We start from the raw sequence: 27,970 nt of genomic DNA, 5'->3' as shown, positions 1-27,970 counted from the left end.
ATGGCTAAATTAGACAATAAAAATAACTAAATGTTTTCACATTCATTAAATTTTCATGTAGTATCTAAGTTTAGTTCATCTAGGAATGGTAGAGAAGCTGTTACATGACTGCACAAGTTTAATATATAAGTGGAACTGCACCTTAAATGCAAAGAATTGCAGGAAAGTCATGACCCCATACATCTCTTTCATTGTTAGTGGCCTAAACTCACATTCCCCAGTTGTTAAGGGCGTTAAAGTTTTAAAGAATGTAAAAATACAATTATTTTTGCACAGAAAGCACGTTTCTAATAATGTATTGATACTGTTAGAAATGTCATAGTCATTTGATATATGGATTGTAGGTTCCCTCTAGTGGTTGTTTGTGAGTACTGCACATTAGGTAATTCTGCCACAGTCTGCAGTGGAGGATACCTGCAGAGATAGTGTGATGTATGTATCAAGGCAAAGACGGGTCAATTCTCAAATATGTATGAAAGAACAAAGCTCCAACATGTAAACGGTTATTGACCCAGTCACAAATTGTGTTTGTAACTCTGGTAAACTGCTTACCATTGGATTATTGCTCCACGTAAATGCCGTAAAATACATATTACGGGGCAAAACAGGTATTTCCATGTTCCTTCTAAGCACTTAGATTTGTGTGATGAGTCAGATTTTTAAAAATACCCATAGATTAGAAACAATTTAAAATCAACCTTCCCAGGAAAGTATCTATCACCAGTAAAAAGGATTAAATGACAAAAACCTCCCCACTAGCAAATATACAACTATTGAAATAGTTAATTTCATATTAAGTTTAATATATAGAATACCCCATCACAGTGTTCCAGGTTTCTCCTAATCGAGGAAACGAGAGAGGTCTTCCTTGATTTCGGCTTCATCCCAAGGCCCATGAATATTATCTTTAAAAAGCTGTAGTCTGATGAGGCAGTACGGGCAGAGAAAAGTCACGGACAGGAGGAGCAAGGAGAACAGCAGAGATCCCACGCCTGAGATGCTCAGCAGCCCTACCACAGCAAAGAGAGCAAAGAGAACTGTGATGCCCAAGTACGTTCGGGGAGTGTTAGCCCTGAGCTTCCTCTGTAGGCTTGGCCAGAGAGCGAAAATCTGGATGGCGAAAGTCACCATAGCGAAAGCATGAAGGGAGCGTGGAAGGCGGGAAGCCAGGCACACAGAGGCGAAGATAGCCATGTTTATGGAGAGAGTACTGGAGACCACAGCTGCATTGGCACCATAATCAAAGAAGACAAGGTGCCCGAGGAGCATAAGAACAGACATGGCGTAGATAGTGTCGGTGCTGATGGACTCAGTCAATGTCTTGAGCACAGGAGAGAAACCATAAGTGAAAGCAGCAAACACCAAAGCACTCTTCAGGTCAGCCCAGCGCGTTTGACCACTGCTTCTCCGTCCCTCACCCTGATCTACTGCATCGAACAGCAAGTAACCAAAAAGTGTGAAGGCCAGTCCAACCCCGCAGAGCTGCAGAGGAGACAGCAAACCCTGGTCCATGTACCACCAAATGACAGAGAAGACACAGACGCTGCACAGTTGCTGGATTACTACCCCGGACTCAACCACCATGGCGGAATAGTGATACCGACGCACATAGACGTTCTTCCTCAGCTCCTCCAGGAAGCTCTGATCAACATAGTTATCAGGGAATGGCTGCCGTTCATATAAAACCTTCCTCCAGACAGGAGGGTCACCCACTGGGTCTGGGGGATGACTTCCTGATCTCCATGTTCTACCCGTGAAGTGTCCTGGGTTGGGCGTTGTGAGCACCGGGCTCATGCTGCCCTTGTAAGTTGAGAAACTCCAACTCCAAACCGTACACAAGCTTCGCTACCTAGAAAAGAGCACAGCATAATGTCACAATCTGTACAGTTTTATCATAGCTATAAATAATGTAAGCAGGCGTGTAAATAGATGTTTTTGTATTAGTTCCTATCTTGTCACCCCAATGTGATTTATTGTTTGTGGATAGCCATAACTGAGGATACGCACACGAAATGGTCAAACACCTCATGCACCCTGTTACCTCGTATGTAAGGCATTCAAGGAGTGCCTATGTTGTATTAGCAAACTGACTCACTTCTATATAATGAAGCGCATTGATTAATAAATGAATAGATGAGTCAGCTATTATTCAAGGTCAGACGTATGAGGTGAAACGTTACTGCCAACAGAAAATATCAATTGTATAGTTTAATACAACTCCTCTACTTGTACACAGATGTATAAATCTTTTTTAATTGGCCATGGAGGAACATTAATTCCAAGTCACCTAATAGTAACTATGTCCAAACTGCAAAGACAATTGTTGAATGAGGATGGACTAATATTGAAACGTCGTCACCAAATACAAATTCCTGAAAATGTATTATTTGTGCATAAGATCTGTATGTTTCATAAATTTAGTGCAGACATTGTGGGTACACTCACTATATAACATCATTTAGGTATTGTCTATAGTCTATTTCCATTTACTCATGTAAATGAACAGGCAGTGCATTTCAGCATAGCACACCACATTTAAAGTGTGTCACTAAGTCCAAGGCGGTGTCAGGGTTTTCATTCATAAGCTTCAATGAAGTGTCAGGTCAGGATGGAGTGGAGGATATGTAGAAGGAAAGGAGCACAGCCTGCGCATCAATAGAGCAAAAATATATGGGGCAACTCCAGATTCAATAAAATTGTGTTTATTGCACAATCAGCTTAGCAGTGGAAGTGTAGGAAACGCACCAACGCGTTTCACCCAATAGGACTTTATCAAGGTGTAAGGAAACAAACATAAGCATACATTTTTATAAGCTAAAATTTGTGCCAAAACCGGCCTGAAATGATGTAATCAACATGCGTCCCGAAAATGGGTCGCATAGGCGAAGCGTCGTTCCTATTGGTCTGCAAGGTCAGCTGACATAACATTGAACAAAGCTAACTTTAATCAATCAGAAAAAAACAAACAATAACAAAATCAAAAATAGAAGTAAAAACAATATTAAAAATCGTATAATAATGTTATATACCAGGTAAAAATATAATACTATAGATAAGCATGGTCAGTGACCATTATCTATGGATAATATAAGATAAGGTATAGCTGGTTGGAATAAATATGAACAAATCAGACGAGAAACATATTACATGCTAATTTAAATGTATATAAATATATCCACCTAAGGTATATCATACCCTTCTCCCACTATCAAACAAGCAAAGGGATATATGTGTGTGTGTGTGTGTGTGTGTGTGTGTGTGTGTGTGTGTGTGTGTGTGTATATGTAAATATATATATATATATATATATCAGGAGAACCCCAATAGATCATACAGTACACTCATCTTCCTGATCTATTACAACATGCATGACATCCCAATATGAATACTGCACAGTTGAAGTTATAAAGAAGGGACATCCACTCCTAATGCAATATAAATCATCACATCATATGTGAAATCATTCTGATGATAAATATCATTAACTATAGGAGTGTCCCCCCCAATAGCACCACATCGTAGGAATTAATATAAAGCATAAAGAAAGCATAAGGTTAATGCCTTCATAGCCATAGAGAGTATACTGAGGCTAGCAGAAATGAACATATGTTGACAATAAGAAAATGGATGCAGTGGAGGTCAGACTTTCACAAATAAAACATCAATGTTTTGGTCTAGAATCCCCAAATCTCATTGATTTGTATCAGGTACACATACAGTATAACTCTGTTCTCATAGCTAAATATTGATGTATACAAATACAGTACACTCACACCACTGACAATTTTCTCTGTGTGCTGTCGGTAACACTTCCTGGTATCTTCATTCATATGCCAAGGAGAGGAATCAAAGAGAAAAGAAGGGACGGCTAAGAGCAATATGCCAACAGCACTGCCCTCTTGTGAGCAAGCTGCTGAAAAACAGCTTATTTTATGTGTTGCAATACAGGTAGTCCTCGCTATCCAACGTTTCACTTTACAACGAATGGCATATCCAACGCTTTACAATGCCTCCCTATGGGTCGTTTTTCGACAACTAAATGCGTTATTCAACACTCACCGCCACTGATTAACATGGGACTCACTTTACAACGGTTTCACTATCCAACGCTACTCCCAGAACGTATTTCGGTGGATAACCGAGGACTGCCTGTATAACTATTTGTCAAAATGCAATGAGATGCAGTCCCACTTAGGCAAAATAAATTAATATATATTTTTACGCATCTCAGATATTTATTCTATATTCCGTGCGATAGCACCGATTCAACACTATTGCATGACAAGCCCCATTAAAGTCAATGGATATTTCCTAGCAATAGTGTCGGATCAGACCGGACGCACTTTAGGGCCTTAGTGTAATTGGTTTCCTTAGAAAGATTCAAAGCAATATTTACAAAGCTGTGCTATTCCATGTGAATGGGCCATAAATAAATCTCCCAGCGCCAGAAGGTATCCAAGAAAATAGCACCACTTAGTAAATATGGGCCTCAGTCTTTGAAGTGCACATTTTATTTATTTGTGTTTTATGAAAAATGTGAGATTTTATTTTCACCGGATTCTGTGACATTCATTCTGAGCATATACATATTGTCTTATTCTTTTAGCTGTTTGGCTAATAATAGCATCACATTTAGATTACACTCACTCAGTGTTTACTGGCAATTTGTCTGCAAATAACAGGTTTTATTACAACAAAATATGAAAGAATTCCATTAAATATCTAAAAAAACATTAAGCATTTTTAATTGACATAAAAATATGACATTTGCAGCAATAGCAATGTATATAGTGTGTCGGGTGGCTCAAGTTAGCCTTGCGAGCTGTGCATAACATGAGTTGAAGGGCAGAATTGAAGTGTGCTTCCTGGCCTGTGTTTTGCCTTTAATGTGTCTTGTTTCTCTCCCAGGTGGCTGTTCTTACCATTGACAGGATACCCAGACTGGACAGTTTCCCAAGACCAGCCAGAAGAAGCAGCACTGCCCCCATGGCTCTACAGCACAGGAAAAGGTAAGATAGTAATAAGAAGTCGCACCTGCGAACCTTGCACTGCTTTGCGGCTTGTCCTAACACATGGGTGAGTATGCGGAGATAGGGATGGCTTTAAATCAGCAGTCCATGCTGGCCAACATTTTCATTTTTTTTTTTTTCATTTTAATCTGAAACTTAATTCAAGAGATAAGCATTTGAAATGAAGTGTCCAGGATGTAAAAATCGGGACTCTTCCCAGAGCACATTGCAAAAGTTACCATGGTTACCGTAGAACGCTAGAGATGAAGAAAATCCTGCTTTTTTAAAACTATACATTCCCCCCCCCCCCACCAGGGGGCAGCACACTAACATTATGGCCCAGATCAACAGAGGTCTGTTAACTCAGTGCTAATAATGTACTGTTGGCAAAATAATGGGCGTTATTTTTCCTTAGGTTAGCGCATATGCACAAAGCTAATTATATGCAAATTAACAGCCGTTATCTTTCATTAGCATAGGCTAAACATCATGTGCAGTTAGCACTGCCTGTCGCTAGCTTGAAATAACATGGCTTGCGTTAAGCCTATCTTACCTAAATGTTACTCCCCTTCAGACCCTGAAACATGGGTTTTGAGAGATGGATATGCAAAGTATATTTAAATGACTTAAATTAGCATATATACCAGGTATCTCTGCGGTCTCTCCACGAGTTGTTTAAAGGTGTGCTGGGGTTGGTATATAAAACAATTGGGACGCTAATAAAATAAGACTCATCTCTCCAGCACAATCCATATTTCATGGTCTGTAAGGGGAGTAACGGCACCTTTAGCTCTGACCTAACTAACATCTCGTTAAACCCTGCTATTAACTATAACGGAACCACCTCTAACAACGCATATCTTTAGCAGGGACGTCCGTTATAGTAACGCAAGGCCCTTTCCAGCCAAAAATGGCACTCAACACATCTTCAAAGCTCACTAAAGCAGTGTTATCACTTAGAGGCGTTTATTTAGGTTAGCGCCTCATGAAGTAAATAACTGATCTCGGTTTATCTGAGTTACACCCATATGGACTTCTGAAGGTATTTGCTGCTTAAAATGTGCACCTGAATTCCTTCCTTGTGATATCTGGGTGTTGTGGTGTTGTGTACCTGAGAGAAATGTGATGATACGGCACAGGACGCACGATCTGGATATTATTCCACCTTTCCCCTGCTCCCTGTGTGAGAAACATTATCTCTAACGCTCGTGACCTAATCAGGGATACAACCCAACATTTTGGAAGGAAAAGGCCAACACCTCTGGGTCTTTTAAATGTTCACAACAATGGCTTCAGAGGCTTTGAACAACAATAGGTGACGTTAACTGTATGATTACAGGGGAAGAAGCCCTTCATCTGGACACACAAAAATGTTGTGATTGTTAGAAAACAATGAAACCCTTTGTCCTCAATTACTTAATCACTCAGGTCCTGTGCAACAACAGGAGTCACACGGGTTCCCTAAATTGATATTTACTCAGTCTTTTAAATGGAAATGGTTAATTGCTGGGAGTTAGTGACAAAATTCCTCTTTATTAAAAACATTGTTAAGTACCGTATTGCAGCGGTGCTCAACTCCAGTTCTCAAGCCCTCCTCTCTCCCCCCCAACAGGTCACGGTTTCAGGATATCCCAGCTTCAGCACAGGTGGCTCAATCAATCCCTGCGTCAGCACAGGTGGCTCTTTACTTCAGCACAGGTGGCTCAATCAATCTGAGACTCAGTCTTTGACTGAGCCTCCCATTGAGCCACCTGTGCTGAAGCTGGGATATCCTGTAAACCTGACCTGTTGGAGACTGGAGTTGAGCACCCCTGCCTTGTTGCACTAAAAACGGTTAATGGAGAAATTGTCCACAAGGTCTGTGTGTTACATCTGCTGCCTCTAAACTGATCTTTACCATCTCACCGGCTTGTTTACTATGTGTATTCCTAGATTACGCTGTCCACTCCAGGAGCTGGCTTCCAGCAACCAAGCATCAAGATCCTCAGACCCCAGCCCTCAGCAGGAGCAGAACTTCTTCTTAGTGACATCTGTTTTCAAGCAGAGCCAAGCTCAATATGTAAGGAAGAAACCATTGAAACACCAAGAGCAGATTTAAAGAGGTCTCTGATGTTGCAATCAGCCAAGAAACACCTTCACTGCATTGTGAAAGTCCCCCAAATATTATTTTAAATCAGTATTTCTTCAGATAACCGCAGAGGTTTCAACAATGCAGTATATTAGGGTTTTTTAACAAGTTTCCCCTGAAGCTCACTGAGGCAAACTTAGCATATTTAACATTTGAAGACACAATCATTATTTTCAAGATTTTTTAATGTAATAATTCAAAAGGTTCTGAAACGCTACACTGTACTGGTGTGTGTATGTGTGTGTGTGTGTGTGTGTGTGTGTGTGTGTGTGTGTGTGTGTGTGTGTGTGTGTGTATGTATGTATGTATGTGTGTGTGTGTGTGTGTGTGTGTGTGTGTGTGTGTGTGTGTGTGTGTGTGTGTGTGTGTGTGTGTATATATATATATATATATATATATATATATATATATATATATATATATATATATATATATATATATATATATATATATATATATATATATATAAAGAGCGCTCACCACAGATAAGACATAATATAAAGATAGTCTAATACAATTTATTAAAGGACCCCCAATATTATTGTGGTGTGTAAGGACATAAACACTTAAAACATGTAATCAAAAGGCCACTGCCTGTGAAGTCAGAATAATATGTGCATAATGCACACTTGCAGAGGAATACAAAGTTTATCACAGGTTTATGAATGTGGAGTCCATCCATCTTATCCGTTCAGACGCACTATTAGAGAGGGTTGGGGTTCCTCACAATGCACCTGATCTCAGACGCACTATTAGAGAGGGTTGGGGTCCCGCAGAATTTAAATATATATATATATATATATATATATATATATATATATATATATATATATATATATATATATATATATATATATATATATATATATATATATATATATATATATATATATATATGTGTGTATTTATGGGGTTTCTTAATCAAAAAGAAGTTGGAAACCACTGTGCTAGGGCTATGAATTTGGAGAACAGCTACTACAACCTGAGTGTAGAATAGACTGATTCCTGTACTAGGAGAATGTCGGGTTCAAATAATAATTATATTATTTTAAAAGGTGGTGTGCACTGGACACACATTCCCTTGTTCATACCATGTTTGCTCTCTTATGATGTTGTGAGACTGATTTCTCCATCCGTTCTTACATGGATTGTCAATAGAGGCTCTATTATGATTAGCAGCTCTGCAGAAGGACAAACAGAGCCTACTGTTCATTCCTGTGTGTGTGTATTTGTGTGTGTGTATACAGCTCATGTCCCAGGAGGAGCAAAATGTACAGCTTGAGACCCATCCACATATGGAAGTGGCGAGAGTGGATCAGCTTGAGGAGCACTCTGCAGCAGTCTTCCAGCCTCGTCACGGGCGCTTGCTAAAAGCTCGGTGAGCCCTTTCCTTGTGTACCTCCCTCTACCTTATATATTCTACCACAGCTTCTACCATGAACCCTACTTATTATATACAGGTGTCTTTAAGCAGCAATATCACCACTTACAAACCACTGTTTTTATAACTGGCTCACCAGCAGCTCCAATCATTGGTTTGTGTTCGTGGTTAATCCCTTTAAATCCTTTTTCTGTCTTTAACATCTCACTTCATTATTTCATGTACACATGCAAGATTTGCAGCAATCCTCATCTTGTTGTGCATTGTCATTGTTTAGTTACAGGGTGCCAATATATTCTGCAAGATAAATGACACGCGGAGATTTCAGGGATACCATTATATACATGTGACACCTGGGAAACATGTCCCATGACGTGGGTGCAAACACTATAACATAATCCTTTGCTCGGGGCCTGCGTGCCAACTGGTAAACAGGGCGATATCTGAATTACTGTATAGTTAATCTACACGGGTCACCTCAGCCTCATTTCTGGACAAGACAACATGCCTTCAAATGTCAGTATAAAAATAGCTTATGGTGTTGTCAACAGCATGTAAGGGGGGATTTCTCAAAGTCTCCTGGTGTAAAACTGCTGCAAAAGGGCATGCGTTTTATCAAGAACATCATTTTGTAAGCAATTCAATTTTGTTCTTGATAAAGCTGGTGATTTTTTGGCAACAGAAGTAAAAAAAATGTGTAAAAGCAATTTGAAAAAGAAAATTATTTTGAACAGATTAAGAGGGACTGCACCTTTAATATATTCTACTGTTATGAAATCCACGTGCTTTTGTAGGACTGAGGTTTGTTACGCAACTTTAACTGTGCAAGTGAAGTAAGAGATGTTCTTTCCATCACTAAAGCATAGAATTAAGTACATTTTAAACACAGTCGAGGAAAGAGAACATATTTTAACTGGAAAAGCAAACATGACAAAGCTGTCAGTTGTCACTGTGTCATGTATTTTTCCAGTCTCTCTTTCATTGATGGCATATGAGCGGGTCCTGTGTGTGCAGAGAAAGGTGGAAGTAAAAGATTTCGAGATGGTGACAATCCATATTTGAGGTTTTGTCAGTCATGGGATGGAAAATTGTGTCATGGCCCTTTGAACAGGGATTAGCAGGGTATTTGCCAGTGGTATGTACATACATGTACCATGGTTAATGGTTAATGTTTAATGGCAGCAAAGCAGTAAATAAAGAAGCCTCAATGCACACCCAATAAGCAAAGCAGTGTTACAATTACTTATTTATATTCACTCTATATGAAAGACGTGTGTGTGTGTGTGCGTGTGCGTGTGCGTGTGTACATATATATATATATATATAATATATATATATATATATATATATATATATATATATATATATATATGTATATGTGTGTATATCTTAATTTATGTAGCAGAGTCCCCCTCCTTGCCTCCAGTGAGGGGGAACTGCTGGATTACCCACCGGAGCTCCACGCGAGTGGGGAGAGGAGGCGGCAGCTGTTCGTGACTGCCGCACATGCGCAGTTGCAATCGGAGCGGCGGCCATCTTTAACTGGCTCCGCATAGTCTGAAGCGGGGCTACTAGTCCCAGAATCCTCGGGGGGGGGGGGAGATCAGGTGGGCTGTCCCAGCCAATGGGATTGAAAGCAGCCTGATAGGAACTCCTCTGGGACAAGGAGCATGGTCAGTCGGACGGAGGCGGCAAGACAGAAGGTATTGTCCAGGGAGCAGTGCTTCCTGGGCTTGGCCTAGATACTGCCTCTAGGCCCAGTTAGGCCCTGAGCCATAGTAGCAGAGTTTTGCAGGGAAGGCCCCAGATAGGGACTCTTCCCCTATTTCTGCACCACTGACCGGACAGCCACGCAGTGCTCTGCGACCTTGGATCAGGCCGCAGTTTCCCAGAACATTTAGGGGAGACCCCCTGGCTGGAGCTCACCTCACGAGGAGGATCAGGACCCTTAGGAGAGAGGGGATTTGTGTTGGGGGCCCCGCTACGTGGGACCCGCTCCAATCTATTGTGACAAGCAGCACCTGGGTACTGGCGTACCCAGGCAGGTACCCAACGTGCACCTACATCCACAGAGGGTAGCGCTACCTCACACTTGGGTGGGAATTGCTGGGACAGGATGCCAGGGGAATTGGTGCCAGGCACCCTCAGTACATGGGGGAACCACCACGTGTTGGGTCATTGGGTGTACACTGTGGGTATAGTTATTACTGTTATTGTATGTGTTAGCAGGCGTATACAGTAAACCTTAGTTATATACAGTGTGTGTGTATTATTCTTTACTGTGTATTGGTTCCTATGAGGGGTTATCCCGCCAATGCTGGGATCCCACATAGGTGGAGGCGCTGCACTGCAAAGAGAAAGAGCTACCCCCAGGCTCCCAAAGGCGGAGGCTTAAGCCTCCTGAGCAAACAGATATAGCAGCACGTGTATTTGCTGCGTAGTTCCCTTAGGAAAGGAGGCTAGATTTATATAGTGTCATCCATGTACTGTACACAGCACTTCACAGCATTAATACACTTGACGTAATAATAGAACACATAATGGGAACAAGCACATCAGACTTGAAAGTAACATTAGGAAAGGGAGTCACTGCCCCGAAAAGCTTACAATCTCTTATGAGTCTAGTTGAACTAAACATTGTTTCTGTTTAATATTTTGTTTTATTACTTTTTACTGCTGAGAAGATATGGATTGCACTGAAAGGCAACAGAATAAGTGCATTTCATACAGCATATTTTAAACATTCAGTGCAGGAAACAAGTGACAATTGGGAGGAAGTTGTTCCAGGACAAAATACGGAAGAAAAATGGGACTTAAAAACATTGGTAGAAAAGCACACTTATCAGTGCTCTTGGGTAATACACAGCGGCGGATTTGAAAATCCACCGCCCCATGGCACTTATATGCGGTGGCTGCCTCCTTACTTCCACCCCCCTTCTCCTTCTGAATCACAGCGACAAATGATGGAACGGACGTCACCAACGTGACGTTACCATGGTAATGCAACGTCATTACATCATTTGACACCGCAACGCCATGCCAACGAGACGCCATGACACATGACGTTGGTGACATCCGCAGCACAAATGTATATAAAGGCGGACATTTTTGCCACCCGCAAATTTTGTTGACCTAGGCCCGAGCCTAATGGGAAATTCGCCACTGGCTAATACATTTAAAAGAGACAAGTCTAAACTAATGTGTCTAAGGGATAATATATAGGAATACCTAATTGATAACAACACAATTAGTAATAGCATGGATATATGAGGGATCGATCTTGCCAAACTAACCTTATTAGTTTCTTTGAGGAGGTCAATAGGAATTTAGACCAGGGTAATGCGGTTGATGTGGTCTACTTAGATTTTGCAAAGGCTTTTGATATGCTGCACCACAAGAGGTTAGTGTACAAAATAAAGGAAATTGGTATTAGTACAAATATTTCAAACTGGATTGAAAACTGATTGAAGGCTAGACAGAGAGCTGTCATAAATGGAACCTTTCCAGGTTGGGCTAAAGTTGTACTTCAAGGATCGGTACTGGGAGCCCTGCTTTTTAACTTCTTTATTAATGACCTTGAGGTTGGCATTGAGAGCAAAGTCTCCATCTTTGATGATGACACTAAATTATGTAAGGTAGTAGAATCAGAGAGCAGGGTGTAAATATCTCTACAGAAGGATTTGGATGAACTGGAAACTTGGGCAGGTAAATGGCAGATGAGGTTTAATACAGATACGTGTAAGGTTATGCATTATTAGTTATGTGCATTTGGGAAGCAAGAATAAACAAGCTACTTCAAATTAAATGGATTAAAATGAAGTCAATCATTGATACAGGAAAATGTAGGAGTGCTTGTAGACAGACAGCTTGGTAATAGTGCTCAATGTGAGGCAGTAGCTGCAAAGGCAAACACGATCATATTTTGCTTAAAACAGGGTATGGATGTAAGGGACGAATGCATATTTATGTCACTGTATAAAGCATTAGGAAAATCACACCTTGAATAAGGAGTATAGTTTTGGGCACCCACCCTGTAAAAAACACAATATGGAACTATAAAAAGTGCAGAGAAGATCCAACAAATTAATAAAAGGGATGGAAGTTCTGACTTATGAGAAAAGGGGTAGCTAATTTTAGATTTGTTTACATTAGAAAGGAGGCATCTAAGGGGATATGATTACTATATAAAAATATATTCAGGGTCAATACAAGGAACATTCAAAAGAGCTGATCATACCAAGGGAAGTACACATGACACAGGGTCAATCCCTTAAGATTGGAGAAAAGGGCATTTCACCAGTAACAAAGGAAATTGTTTTTTACAGTAAGGGCAGTTAAATTGTGGAATTATTATCTATATTTAAGAAAATTACATATTTTTTTATAAAGGTACACCGGGATATAACAAATAAGTAAACATAGAAAGGATGTTAATCCAGGGAGAAATCTACTTGCCATTATTGGAGTCAGGAAGGAATTTAGTTTTCCTCTTACGAGATATCATTGGATAATGTTTCACTAGGGTTTTTTTTTTGTTTTTCTTCCTCTGGATCAATATACTGTAACTACAAATAATAGGATAAGTATCTGTCGTGTAGATTTAACATAGGTTGAACTCGATGGATATCTGTCTTTTTTTCAACAACACTATAAAACACCCCAAGTCAAAATAGTGCTTTGGTGAGGGTGACCAGTCTCTGTACTAATATACCTTGTCTTTTGATCAGACTAAAGCCGCTGCGGCCAGTCCATATCCAGGGGCCAACAGTGGCAGTGTGCCAAGGCATGGTACCAGGTAAGTTTGCTTCACCCCAAACAGTCCACACAAAATCCTACTGTGCAGACACAATGAGCTAATATACTGTGATTACTCAGAACCTCTTGCACTGATGACTGCAGGAAAGCCTTGATGAGTGCCATATGTTAATAGTGCAGAAGATCCTGGGCAGTGGATATTCACAGTTGAGTGCAAATAGCCGCACGGCTATTCGCACTCAGTAAACATCCCAGCCTGGAATCGAACCCTTGTCCCCTTACGGCTATTCGCACTCAGTAGAACTTAACTGAGTGTGAATAGCCAAGCTGTTATAAACAGGTTTCTATGCCTTTATTCACGAGGAAAAAATCAGGAAGTCTTATAGCTCAGTGGTTATGCAGCAGGCCATTCGCATAGTGGACCAGGGTTCGATTCCTAGCAGGGATGTTTATTTTTTCCATTTTATTTTCTACTGAGTGCGAATAGCCGTGCGGCTATTTGCACTCAGTAGAACTTAACTGAGTGCGAATAGCCGAGCTGTTATAAACAGGTTTCTATGCCTTTATTTACCAGGAAAAAATCAGGAAGTTTTATAGCTCAGTGGTTATGCAGCAGGCCATTAGCATAGGGCACCAGGGTTCGATTCCTGGTAGGGATGTTTATTTTTTCCATTTTATTTTCTACTGAGTGCAAATAGCCGCACGGCTATTCGCACTCAGTAGGAAATAAAATGGAAAAAATGAACATCCTAGCCAGGAATCGAACCCAGGTCTCCTGTACTAATAGCCTGGAGCATAACCACTGAGCTATAAGACTTTCTGATTTTTTCCTGGTGAATAAAGGCATAGAAACCTGTTCATAACAGCTGGGCTATTCGCACTCAGTTAAGTTCTACTGAGTGCGAATAGCCGTACGGGGACAAGGGTTCGATTCCAGGCTGGGATGTTTACTGAGTGCGAATAGCCGTGCGGCTATTTGCACTCAACTGGGAATCACCTTGTTCCATAGACACACACATAATGTATGCACAGTCTTAGATATGTACTATAAAATTACTGTCCTAAACATCTATGGTAAATGTAAACTGTGCATACATGGCTAGGATGTCTGAGCAGTATACACACACAGATATTGTACTTTCTGTGTATTGTATACATACAAAGTGTCCTAGACATGTACTGCATAAACAAAGGGCTGGTTTACAGTTGGGTAACAGAGCAAACTCATTGTATGGTGCTTATCGATGGTTTGCGACACATAAGAATAAGACCTACATTTAGAGTTGGACAAAAATAGGCACAAAGGACAGTGAATTTATTTCAATGAGCGCAATATGGGTGAAACGCAATAAATAGGACCTGTTTTATATAACAGTCCCACTTAGAGTTGTTTTTAATTTATGACCCCTTCTTAATTATGCGCGTATATGGACCTGGTGCAAATCAGACTACTGTAACGTACGTGCTTGCCACAAACTGGTACCGGACCACGGGGCTGAGGTGGGGATATATAAACACCGACCTTAGGCCACGGAGTCAGGTCCGGAGTGCGGATTCCATAATCAGACATAGCCAGGTCAGGATTGGAGAAGGTAGGGTTAACGTTATCCAGGCAGGGGTCAAGGCAGGCGGCACAGGAGCGGTGGTCGAGGAAACAAGCCGAGGTCATCAACAGGAAATCTTGGGTGACGGTACTTCAGGGATAAGAACAGGAACTGGAAATCCAGTGCTTCAGCACAGAACGGCACCCCCTAGCCGGGTACAGCCGAGAGTGTTGGAGACCACTGGGAACAGGAACTGCAGAATCCAGTGCTTCAGCACAAAACGGCACCCCCTAGCCGGGTACAGCCGAGAGTGGTGGAGACCACTGGGAAACAGGAACTGCCAACAGGAAGGCCACAGGAACCATGGGTACAGACACGCCACAGGAAACACTGGGGACACCAGCGTAGCCGCTTCAGCGCGGCAGCGAAGTCTGCCAGGAACAAGGGAAGCAGCGCCGGGGCTGCTAAACAAGAAGGCCTTGTGAAGCAGGGGACTGGAAGCAGGATACCAGGCACAAGGAGGCCTAGCAGGCCAAACAGGGAGTCTGTGACAAGCACAGTCACTTGCAACTTGGATTGCAAAGTTTATGTCCAGCAACTTCCTGAGGGCGGGGCAGGCACTAAATAGCACAGGAGGCCAATCAGGCCAGAGCTGCACAGGAGGCAGCAGGAGGAAGGTGATTGCAGAAGCAGGGAATAGATTGTCTGGAACCTGCAAAGCTCCGGATGGAAGGGATCCAGCCAAACCCAGGAGTGGATTCCTGACAACTACCCTCTAAAATGTATTTGCAACATACATTTTTCAGAGCTATGGCTGCAATTACAGCTTTATTAATGTGCAGACGCCACCTGCCACTGTTTGTTATTCCTGAGACTAGACCAAGTCCATGGAAAAAAATAAATAATTTACAGGACCAAAGATAATGTATTTTGCATGCAAAACATGGGGTACTGCAGAGGTACCGCCTCACACATCACATCATCATTGACATTTTGGAGCTTATTCAGGCTAATTTAGAGCCTAAATAACACATTGGAACAGCTATCCCTCCAATGAGCAATCTCCTGGCAATACTGTAATTGTGTGTTATAGGGTCATTTCTGGGTACAGTATGACGTACAGGGACATATGATTGCAAAATGTGTTCAAATTATGCATAGCAAATGGAGATAATCTAAGTCCTCATTATCGTATTTTAAGACCACCTGCTAAAGAACTGTAGCACCTAACTCTAAATTGGCTCCTAATTCCAGGAATAGCAATGCGCTCACATTTTAATGTCACTGCCATTTTGCACTTGCGTCTAAACTAAATTGGGTATACTGGTATGCACACATGCTAGTCATGCACTGTAGTTACACAAACATACTGTGTATTACAATGTGCTATATGCACACTTCAAGCTTTACGTATTTTCACAACCCAGGGGGAGCATATAGAAGAAAAGCAACAACAAGAAAAACAATCTAAGTGCAGACAATAAAATTCAGGTGTGAGTTAATTCACTGGATGTCTTGGCTCGTGTGTGCAGCCAACTCACAGGATTGAAGTAGTATCCTGATGAAGCCAAACATTCTATTGGCGAAACGCGTAGAGTAGGCCCGCCCAGAAATAGAGAGGATTGGTGCCGAGCTGCTGTCCATCACAGAAGCCTTACCGGAAGTAACGTGACGCGTCGGAGACCGCAAGGAAGCCGAGTTACCAACGCTGCAGAGAGGGGCTAAGCGGCAGACGGCAGAGTGCTGTGGAATCCACCAGACACAGAACAGGGGCGGCGGGGTGAGCTTCGGCAGTATCCGATCTATGCTTCATTCACTTGAGAGCGATACATGTTGTTTTAATACTTTTTTATTGTAAGTGCGCAATTTTAAGCATCTTTATAAAGTAATACCTTTGTACCATTGATCTGCACCACGGGTATTTCTCTCTGTCCTTATATTTTACCACCACAATGATATCTGGGTTGGAGTGCATCTACGCCTGTGTGATTGAACACATTCCAGTTACCTGTAGTTGCCCATACACTACTGCAATCCTGTGATTAGGCTGCACACACGAGCCAAGACATCCAGTGAATTAACTCGCACCTGAATTTTATTGTCTGCACTTAGATTGTTTTTCTTGTTGTTGCTTTTCTTCTATATGCTCCCCCTGGGTTGTGAGAATACATATCGACCTTCTGGGACCAGTGAAGACAGTCCCTTCCAGAGGGGTTGAGCAGGGAGTTGCAACTTTTATATTAATCACTTCATTTGGCACTAATTGAGTCACCAAAGTCACGGATATTGTATTGTTTGTATATTTATTTCACTTTATTATTAGTGATCACTAGTAGTGTTTAGCGCCTGTTTCTGCACCATCACTCTGTCACTTCAAGCTTTACAACAACATGTTTACACATGCACATTTCAGCACCCTTTCCTGTCCCTTTCAGAGAGGATCCAGTCTAACCCAGCCTTGTATGGTCTGACCATGCTACAGCAGCAGATGTTGGGAGACCCAGCCCTTCGCATGCAGATTCCAGGAACTCCAGAAACCCTCCACTACACCTCCCTCGTCTCCCTGGCTGGGCTAAAAGCTGAAAGGACTGAAGAACTGCTGTAGGGGAAATAACTGAAACCTAAAACCTACTCTTCTAACTCTTAACATCATATATATATATATATATATACATACACAGAGGGTCCTTTTTCCCTTTAGGAATGCAAAGTGCAAGGCTGTATATTATATGTCCCCTTCAGCAGTTTGCAAAAAATTCAAACATGACTAATTTTAATTACGGATATACTTAACCATATTGTGATCCACATGGACGTGAGCAATAAGTAGAAGGCCTTTCCAGCAGTGAAAGAAATGACCATGATTAGATTCAGATCACAACAATGGGTGGAGGAAATGACGTTATTAAAATTAATGTAGAAAATAAATAATGATTCACTTTGGGCTGTTTTGATCTCCTAAAAAGCTAATTATTTGGGGTATTCAAGTAAAATAATTCTGTGGTTTGTCCTGTTGTCTTTCCCAGGATTGACAAAAATCATGAATATAATGCGCACTTCCTTTCCACAGTAAGGAACGCTTTTTACTACAATATAACAGATAACATGTTAGCAAAGTGTCATGATTCCCTCACACAGTACTCCTCGCAGACCTGTATGGGCACACAGAGGAAGCACAGAGGAGTTACTGTAGGTTCAGACTCAGGGCCAGTTAGAACTAGAACAGGCCATGAGACCAGCTGCCATCTTAGTTTGGGTATAAAACGCCACCCAGTCTGTTAGTTATTTGCCTGTCAAACTTTCTGTTACAGATCAGGAGTCAAGTTATTCTTTTCCCCTAGCGCTGCGACTTTCCCTGTTCCTTTTTTGCAGACCTCCAGTTCTACTGAGATTCAGGTACCTTCTTGTTTGTTATCTTGTATTCCCTTTTGCACTATTTTGTCCCGTTTACTATTTGTCTCTTGCTATGGTTACTTTTGCATGTAGCATTGCAGTTCACTTTAGTTTGTCTAGTTATTGCTTTTTCACTTTTTTATTTAGGTGGGAATCAGCTCTAAGCAAAATATATATTTTTTATTTTCTTGTATAGGCATTGGTAAAGGTTGGTAACACTGCTGGGAGTACTTCTTATACAGTGATATTGTTTGCATAAGCCTCTCTTTGTCTTTATTCTAAACGGCATACTTTAATAAGTTTGCCGGTATTTCCTCTTCTTATCTTTAACCTGAGTAGCGTTCTACGTGGCTCTGGATAAGTAGCCGGACATATTCTCGGATGTGCCAATGCTGGGATCAAAGTCTAGTGGTACACAGTGATGTCAGCAACTTTGTATGGACCAGAAGCAAGTAGATGGCAGGGTCTTTTGGTTACTTTTATCTGTTGTGGGATACAGGCAATAATTGAAATGGTTTATTATGTAGCCATGTAGCACTGCAGCTCCTTCTACTAAACACATCTCCTAAAGTTACAAGCTGACTGTCACCCAGTGCACACAAACACACACACACACAATGCAGTACCAAGTTGTTCAGTCTCAGTTAATAAAGAGACTGAGACAGACCTGTACTTTATTTGAAGCAAATACTGTAGTTACAATTTAAAACTGTTCTTCTGGCCATAGAAACATGTCCTCGAGTCACCCAAACAAGCCAAAATATGCTTAACTACTTTTATCTTTAGTGAAGAGACTAAAGATTCAAGCACCTCCTTATGCTATATACGTACGGTCAGCATTAATAGTGTATTCTACTCATTACTTCTGCACAGAATGGTGCTGGATTCATGGAATATCCTCTCAGCAGAGGTGGTGGAAACCAATAGGGAATCCAAAACTGCCTGGGATGGACAAAAGGTTATCCTAAATCTGGAAGAAACACAAAGTTATAATAAAGTCTGAGGTTTTACAACTGGAGGGAACGTGGGCACTTTATACGGGCCAAGTTGTTTATATCTGCCATCAAATTTTTCTTTTACCCAAAAACACATTTTGTAGTGTTCATCTCTGGTAGCTGGCAGCTAGTAAAAAGAAATCTAAATCTTGTTTTATTTACTCTTTTTTTGGAATTTTGTTTTTGAGGAGGTCTAAAAAGAACTGTTTTATAACATTTGGGTAATGGAATACTGGAATCACGGCAGCTTTTTTTTCTTTATGCAATTAGATAGCAGCAACTAACAAAGGAGTCTGAATGATAAACTTTGTAACATTTGTGTTTTGTTTTTATTTGCATCCTTGAACTTGGAAATCTGACGAAAACAGAAAGAAAAGACAATCCTTTGGACGAGATGCACACGTGGATCATTCTTTATTTATGCCGTTATTAGGTCAGCGATCTACTATGTAAATAAAATGTAACTTTTAATAATGCATCTCATCCAAAGGATTGTTTTTTCCTCTCTGTTTTTCGTCATCTTTCCATGCTGTTTTGTACAAGCATATTGCTGATTATTTTCTAAATAAATCTCCATTGGAAGTAGAAACCACTAGTGTGAGTTATTCTAGTTGGTGTGCTGGTTCCCATACTGGACCAATTTTTGACCATTACAAATATTCTATTCTGGGGTGAAATCATGGAACCTAGGACACGCATTTCTTGTCTGGTTGTTGATGAGTGCACAATAAGGCTTGTTCTATAGTTGGTGTGGGCGCACCTGTGCGAACGCGTGTGCATGTGACGCACACTTTTTGAGTGTACAGTGCATGCTGCCGGGAGCTACAGGTTTGCAGTGTGTGTGTGTGTGTGTGTGTATATGTATATATTTATATGTATATGTAGATTGTGTGTTATTAATTTATTATATTTTTTAAAAATATTAATTAGTAAATTACACGTTGTGTAAAACAAGAATAAATTATTTATTAACATTGTTCACACACATACATACGCATACATGCATACATACACATATACATCACAGCGGTGGTAGCGGCGCAAATACTTTTTGAATTTTTCCCGCTATCGCTCGGCTCCACGCTCAATGCCGTGCGTGCGCACTGGCTCCTAACATACAATGGCTGGCTAACCACAGTCAACTATAACTTCCGCGCGCGCGGCGCAGCAAGCACGCCCACTATATTACGGGCCTAACTTTAGATATTTGGGAGATGCGGTTAGCCTCAGCCTTTTCAGGTGTTGGATGTCCCTCTGGGAAACTGTATGTGAACAGTCCCAGTCTAAAAATGCATTAAAGCTGTGACATTCATTGTACTTTCACTACTGTACTGTACATCTAGCCCCCAATTCCCTTTGTTGTGGACCTCAAGAAGATATAAGTAACCATTCCGGCTTAGAGGGCTTTCTATTTATAAAGGAAAGGAATGTGTGAAGACAAGAATATGAATGTGTCTTTTCTCACGTCAGATACAATGTTTGAGATCATGTTTATGAAGCAATTTTATTACTTTTTGTCCTAATAAACATTTTCAATACTGTACAAAGTGCAGAATACGAAGGATACTTAGAACACACAAGTCCGCAAGAGTTAGGCCTCGTCCATGGTTGCTGCTTGCTGGCGGAGGCGCGCTGAGGCGTGCTCCCGCTCAGCACTGAACCCCTACAGCCGCAATTAGAGCGGCTTTAGTAGGGGCTCGTCTACGCTTCCGCGGTCTTACCAGAATTGAAAATTTCCCTGCTTGCCGGCGCGCAGGGCCGGTCACGTGAGCGGTTCGCCCAATGAGGGTGAACCAGCTCCGTGACATCACTGCCCCCCCCGGGCCCGCCCCCTGACAGCGCGCAGGGAAAGCACCCGCTTTCCCTGAGCCTCAGCGCGCCTCAGCACGCCAGCGGGAAGCTTGGCCGAGGCCTTAGAGAGGGCTGCAATTTGATTTATTACAGAGTAACATCTCACACATTCTTTGGGGTATCTATCATTTCCTAAATATTGTACCTTCATCCACAGCAATTATACCATTAAAGCAGCAGTTCAAGCAATATCCTACGTGTTTTTTTTTAATTTAAATAAATCAGTTCTGTACTATGAGAAAATAGTTGTAGCATTAAAAAAAAAAAAAAAAAAAAAAAAGTTTTAAAGACATTTTTAATGTTTCTAATGTAGGAAGCATTTCCAAAGTGACAGCCCCTTCCATTCTGATAGGCTCTGGCTCTTGAGCCCCGCCCTCTCTCTAGCATTGAACCAGTTGTTTCTAGTAACTGCCAGTCAATCATATTCCAGGACTACATTGCCCAGAATGCTGTGCAAGAACTGAATTAAATAACCCGGAGCAAGCGATCTATTACAGGAGCACGGATCGATCTGTAGCTTAGCTAATCACTTGTCAGTGTGCAGATTGTATTGATGCACATATTGAATGGGGGAAAAAAAATATATATTTTTTTTAAACTAATTTTTTAATTGAATTGCAGCTTTAACCGGTTAATCAAGTTTCCTACATCTGCCATAGATCTTTTAGCAGAAGCAATCTACACCACTGCACATGTTTTTTTTTGGGGGGGGGGGGGGGGGGTTGGATGTTCTGAACTACATGAGGGTCTATGTAAAAAGCGTTAAAAAAATATGCCAGTGAGTGAACTTAGAGGTGAAGTTTGGATGTTATCAGTGGCACACATACTGTATGCAAATGTCAAAACAAAAAGTGCAAGCGTGTCACTTTTTTGCCCCAGAAATGCGTCAAAATTGTCAGTCAACTTGCCGTAGCAGACAAATGCAAGTAGACGCAAACAATTCTTAATGCATTTACATGTATGAATGTGACACACCGTACACAGAATAAGAAAGCAGATAATAATATACCAACAAACGGCGCTAATGATTTTTTTTTGACAATGCTTTCAATTGTTTTCAAAAAATGATTGTTTATACATAGCCCCCAAGGTCTTGTGTGATGGCTGTTATGATTCTGTTTCAGCTAAACTCTTACCATTTACAGAACAACAACAGCACTTATCTCATGCTATTGGGATGTTGGGTGGGAGTAGCTAACCTAATCTTTCTGGCTCCTCTGACACAAGTAGTGATTAAAGTGTTATAGTACTAGGCAGGCATTATGTGTTTGCCGATCTCTGCTTTAACTGCTCGTTTTTATTTAAGAAAGGGAATTGTTTGATAAATGACTCCTATTCTGTTCGTATGAGATAAACCTTTTGGAAATTCAAGGCGCATAGTCTTATAATTTTGAATAATACCAATAAGTAGCAGGGAAAACTGTAATCAACTTAATTAGTCTTCGGTAGAAAGGGTGAGGGAAGAAGAGAGGAACAAGCTCAAAATCCTGAAATAATTGTGAAGTTGCTTCTAGATCAGAAGTTAAGAACAGCAAAAAGGGTTTTAATGTTAATGATTATCTTGCAAGCCCTAATACACTTTGGACATAATGCATGTACATTAATAACTTATTAGCTTAAAGCTCTGTGTGTATTGAATGACTTTTACATTGGACTGAGGGAGGGGGAGGGGGATTTAGTGATCTGGAAAGGTTCTATTTGCAGATCAGAGTGACCTGTCTCTTTAATCCATTGCCCGATAGCTGCACTGCCACGTAGCATTGAGTTTAAAAATAATCTCTAAAGGTGGTTAGGGTTTAACTCATAGGAGCGGTCACCTCCCAGAGTACAGTCACTAAAACACAAAGAATGTCGGTCATTTCCTTAGGATACATCACTTGTATAACAGGTGCCACTAGAGAGGGGCCCTCACACCTGATCTTTAAGTGCCAATTAAAGAAAGTCAGCTGCACACTGAAATCTAGAACATCAATATATGATAATCATATTCAAATAGTTTCCATGATGTCCTTTAATTCATACTAAAGCAAAACAAACAAACAAAAAAAACACATAATAGAACATGGAAAAGCAGCAACATGTGAGTGCATGGTTAAACCCACACCTATATGTATTTTCATATATAATGTTCTGGGTCAGAGTATTTCAATTATATCCACAGGGAATTTGAGATTCCCCAGGTTTACGTGATAGCTTAAAAACGGACAGCTGTTTGGCTAACTGCAATCTCTCATACAGTAAATGAATTTATTAGTCATTCCTAAAATCGTACGGTACCTGGGACTCCCTAAGGAGAGGCGTAAAAAACACTGTTCTAGGTAAAAGCTGCCCGTTCTCTCTATGCTTAGTTCAGTTGCAGTGAATAGAAGTTAATTTGTCCATGAACATGCAGCCTTAGGCTTCGTCCCCGGTAGCCGCGGCTGCGCGCACACAAAGTACTGCCGTCTTTTGGCACAGCGGACGAGCATTGGCCACGTCATGGCGGAAGCTCAGCCAATGAGGGCGAACCAGCCTCGTGATGTCATGGCCGCGCCCCCGACAGGAAATGCCTGAAGTCCATCAGATCGCTCTGATGCAGGGAACGAGCTCCGCCAGGCACCCCGTCGCACGCACTGGGGCCCGTAGCCTTAGTGCATTAGAGGGAGTAGGTAGAAATAGACACTTTCATGCAACCCCTACTAAATGTTATGGAGAACGGAGGGGAGCGGACTCCTGTCTTCGCTTCATTTCTGAGTTGGATCATACTGTACATGGCACTTTATGACAAAAATGAAATCCTAAACTCTCCGAGGCTGGCATTGTGAATGGCATAATGTGAATAGATTGTTAGCATTGCATTTTCATGGGAATATATAAAGTCACAGTAAGATCCCGTAATCCATGAGTAAGCCAATAATGCATTGTGGAATTAGAGTGCTCTTAGGGACCAGTGACTGAGTGGCAATATTAGGCAATGCTTGCGTGAGTAATGTTTTGCTCTGTAACTTTACTGAGTCATCGCTGCCGAGTTGCAATGCAGGTTATGATCTTTGTCCCCAAAAGACTTGAGCTTCAGTAATATGCTTTTTTGGACTCCAGCTGATAAAACATTACTTGAATAAAAAAACGTCTACACAGGCAAACAGAAGTTAATATGCTATATATGGCTCTGGAGACAACACTGTGTGGCCCTTTCTCACCTACTATATCAGTTTTAATGATGATTCTTTTAAATTGAAATGTTGAAAATAAATTGGGTTTTGGGGTATAGTTAGTAAAATGCAATAGCCATTATCACTCATTAAAACAGCAGTCCATGCTAATCACCCGTTTATTTATTTTTTGCATTCTATTTTTACTTGCTTAAGAGATCTCTTTGTGCACTTTACAAAGCTGTTTTAATTCTTCCAATGTAATGATCCATAGAGCATTGAGATATTAAGTGTCCGGGAGGTTAAAATGGAGATCTGCCAAGAGCATGTGCAGTTTAAAGGTTACCATGGTAACCCCACCAGCTAAAGATTAAGACGATCATGATTTTTTAACACTATAAAGCCCTAGAGAAAAAAAAAGCCAGGACATGCTCAAGGGGCAAGATACTAACATGATAAGTTAAACTCATATAGCCGTCAGCAAGGGATTGCTGCTTTAGTTGACATTCATTGAACAGCCGTTAACAAGTAGGAACATGGAAAGCAGTGGCAGAGACACCCACCAGTGATGTAATTCCTACTCAGACTGTACAGTAGTGCAGCCCAAAAATGACATGCGGGTACAACAGCCTGATTGGACGTGACATAACTGGAGGGCAGGAATGTTGGGAGAAAAAGCATATTGATTGGCCGACAAAAAAATGAAGTCTACTGAAGTTACGGTTAATCTTACTTTTATGGTGGTAAACCTTCAGATTTTATTTTTAAAAAAAAAAGATTTTTTTTTTCAAGTACAGTGGGTTTAACTCATTTAAACTTGCAAAGTCAACTTCTACTATGACATTCATATTTTTGCTCAACTTAAATGTTGTATAAAGCAGCAACTTAAAAGCTCATTATAGACAGACTAGCTAAAAATTCCCAGCGTTCCTTGGGAATTCTAAGAAATCAAAAATTACTGAGATTTGTAAATGGATAATTCAATTTTTTAGTTTCTGAATGCAAAAATCCCCTGCTAAAACAACAACTTCCACGCATAATAGTTTCTTGCCTCTGAGGTTCTGAAGTGTTAGATTGAGAGCATCTAATGCGTGTTTGTGGGACATTGTACTATCGTCCTAAATAATGATCTTGCACTCTTGAAGAACTTTGGCTGCTCTTGCATTTTTGCTAATGTTGCAAATTCGATTTTCAGAGTGACCAAAATGATGTGGTAGCTTGTGGGTTGTGTCATTGCCGATGTCATTTGTGAATTGTATCCAAACAAAGACAAAAACCTGCTCCTTGATCTCAGGAACCACCATGGAAAAATCTGACTACGATATCTTAAGCCATAAGATAGTGGTCAAGTGGTGAGTATTTATTCATTCAACGTTTCACAGCAGACTTTTTTTTTGTGTGTTAAAAAGTATGATTTTATTAATCACTAGATTCTGAGCTTGCCTTGGTAACCTTTATATTGCATTGGGATCTGGGATGAGCTCCATTTGAACCTCCTGAATGCTTAACCACAGTGCTGGGGGGTCCGGCAGGAGCAGAGTGCAATCGGACCTCTGGCACGTTTGTGCTGTTACCGCTCCTGGAGCAATCGCATTACACGACCGGTGTACAGATGCCGGTAACTGACGTGTTTCCAATGGGCTGGCTGCTTGGCTGGAGCGGTCAGTCCTCTCTACCCCTAGAAAACGATTAAGTGCTGAGGACGTACCTGGTACTTCATAACGACTCTAAAGTGTAATATTTCAAACGCTAATATCTCCCGAGTGAAGCATCAGATTTAAAAAAAAAATAGTGTTGGAAAGGGAATGAATAGATCTCTTTAAGTAAAACAATACAATGCAAAAGAAAAATGTCTAAGCGTCCACTGCTGCGTTAATAAATGCCCTATCTTTTATCCTTGATGTAGCCAGGTCCCCCTCTGCCCGTCGCCCCTCCCTCACCTGGCTGGCGATCGCGGGTGCCGCCGAGCCAATGGCGGACCCGTCGGCGCTTGCAGGAGTGAGGGGCAGATGGGAACTGGTGCGGGGGTTGCCGGGGACGCGTGCGGCCGGTTGCCAAGGCCGCAATCGTGTTGTCAGGGCTCTCGGCGCTCCCGAAGCAGGGCGGCGAGGGCGCCGCCATCTTCTATGTGTTCGCGCATGCGCAGTGAGTCCCCGCATGCGGCAGCCAGCCAGGGACATTGAGCATGCGCAGTGACAGCGCGCGAGAGGCAGCCAATCAGGGGAGGGCACACAGAAGGGACTACATCTCCCATGAGCCCCAGGACTGCCCCACGTGACCCCAGGGAGCCAATAGGGCTACAGCATCTCCCTGCAGGGGAGAATGGATACATTTCGCGGGCTTGGAGCACGCTAGTCAGTCGGCGTCAGGAGCAGCTAGGGGAAGGAGGTAGGGTGCAGGAGTCAGTGCAGCCCCCTAGGCCCCAGATAGCCCTGAGTCACCAGTAGTTGAGTGTTGTAGGGACAGGACCCAGGTTAGGGACACTGCCCCTTACTATCCAACGCCAGTTAGGGACACAGCGGACACTGCGCTTCCTGTCAGAGGCTTGGGATCAAGCTTGCTCAGCACAGAGAGCGGAACCGTACCAAGGGTGGACCGCCCTCACAGATCTTCTCACCGAAGGAACCGGACGTCGTCCTAAAGTAATCTGATCCTTTGTGAAGAGTCTTTAGCGCCCAGGTGCCGTCGCATTGGGCAGGTAACGTTACGCACGTGCACACACGAGAGTACTCTCACATAGTGGCAGCGCTGACGGTGTGGGGGTACACGGCGGTGGGTGTGGGGATTATGCAATATCCTTAAGCAGTGCTAACCGTTAATGTGTTTAGTGAATGTTATGCTTATATACAGTGGTTGACAAATCACAAAAAAATCTACTCGCCACCTAGTACCAAACGTGTGCTGCTTGGGCCAATATTTACTCGCCCGTGGGTTAAATCCACTCGCCCGGGGCGAGCAAATGTATAGGTTTGTCAAACACTGCTTATATATATGCAGTCAAGCCAGTTCTGTTTTACAACTGTTTGCTTAATGTGATTGTTCCTGTGAGGGCCTCCTCCCACTCCGTTGGGATCCCTCCCAGGTGGAGGCGTTGCACCACGAGATCGTATTATATGTATGTACCCCAGGCTCCCCAAGCGGAGGCTTAGGCTCCTGAGAGCCACACAGGTTACACAGCAGGTAGTAGCGTCTGTATTCACAGGGAATACCCGTTACATTAGTATACCCCAGCTTTTGCTTTTTCATTATGTACAAGATTAACTTTTTGAGAATTAATACCTTATTGTGGATAACTTTTGGCAGAATACATAATACGCATTCATTATTATGTTATGAATCCGAAAATGCTGAAGCCGTTATCTTGGATGAAACGTAATTTTGATATGACTTAAGGGGTGACCAAATGCATAACGAACAGACAAACAACTTTCCAAAATATATAGATTCCCTCTTGTATAATAATTCAGAGCAATAAAGGTGCAATACTCCAAATTTAGGTTTGGGCTAAATTTAAAGACATCCCACACATTCCAACCCCTAGAAAATAAATAAATCTCAATGTACTGACATATAAAGGCTCTATTCTATCCCAGGATGCATGGTTTTTAGGTGGTATTTTATAATTTAGAAAGTTCCAGTATAGTTCAGAAGGCATCTACAAAAATGTACATTTAAAAATATAAAGAAAACATGTTTGGCCTTATAGTTTTAGCAATTCAACAAATAAACTAACACAACATCATTAGGGAACACTGAACGTACAGGTAACCACACTCATATTAA

At 41.6% G+C, this 27,970-nt stretch overlaps 2 protein-coding genes across 21 annotated transcripts in view; one reads left to right on the top strand and one right to left on the bottom strand.

The window, feature by feature from the left end:
- The window catches only part of DNM3 (dynamin 3), a 292,881-nt gene extending 279,572 nt beyond the window's left edge, over nucleotides 1-13,309 (top strand). For 5 of the 7 annotated variants that reach the window (XM_075616721.1, XM_075616723.1, XM_075616724.1 and 2 more), the window contains 3 exons: nucleotides 4,909-5,009; nucleotides 6,942-7,068; nucleotides 8,385-8,533. In XM_075616721.1, the coding sequence (XP_075472836.1) occupies nucleotides 4,909-5,009; nucleotides 6,942-7,033 (193 nt within the window). In that variant the 3' untranslated portion in view covers nucleotides 7,034-7,068; nucleotides 8,385-8,533. Of the gene's footprint in view, nucleotides 1-4,908; nucleotides 5,010-6,941; nucleotides 7,069-8,384; nucleotides 8,535-13,245 lie in introns of those variants that run through there. The other 2 variants (XM_075616718.1, XM_075616717.1) reach the window with 2 other exon arrangements.
- The window catches only part of PIGC (phosphatidylinositol glycan anchor biosynthesis class C), a 28,117-nt gene continuing 929 nt past the window's right edge, over nucleotides 783-27,970 (bottom strand). For 4 of the 14 annotated variants that reach the window (XM_075616742.1, XM_075616741.1, XM_075616739.1 and 1 more), the window contains exon 2: nucleotides 783-1,849. In XM_075616742.1, coding sequence (XP_075472857.1) covers nucleotides 841-1,794 — 954 coding nt within the window. In that variant the 5' untranslated portion in view covers nucleotides 1,795-1,849 and the 3' untranslated portion in view covers nucleotides 783-840. Of the gene's footprint in view, nucleotides 1,850-3,773; nucleotides 3,861-4,922; nucleotides 4,993-5,034; nucleotides 5,165-6,914; nucleotides 7,082-8,654; nucleotides 8,816-11,811; nucleotides 11,905-12,973; nucleotides 13,084-14,795; nucleotides 15,390-16,464; nucleotides 18,694-19,041; nucleotides 19,181-27,970 lie in introns of those variants that run through there. The other 10 variants (XM_075616730.1, XM_075616732.1, XM_075616731.1 and 7 more) reach the window with 10 other exon arrangements.

This window comes from Ascaphus truei, chromosome 10, assembly GCF_040206685.1.
Source record: "Ascaphus truei isolate aAscTru1 chromosome 10, aAscTru1.hap1, whole genome shotgun sequence".
Taxonomy (NCBI): domain Eukaryota; kingdom Metazoa; phylum Chordata; class Amphibia; order Anura; family Ascaphidae; genus Ascaphus; species Ascaphus truei.
This window is presented reverse-complemented; position numbering and strand designations above follow the sequence as displayed.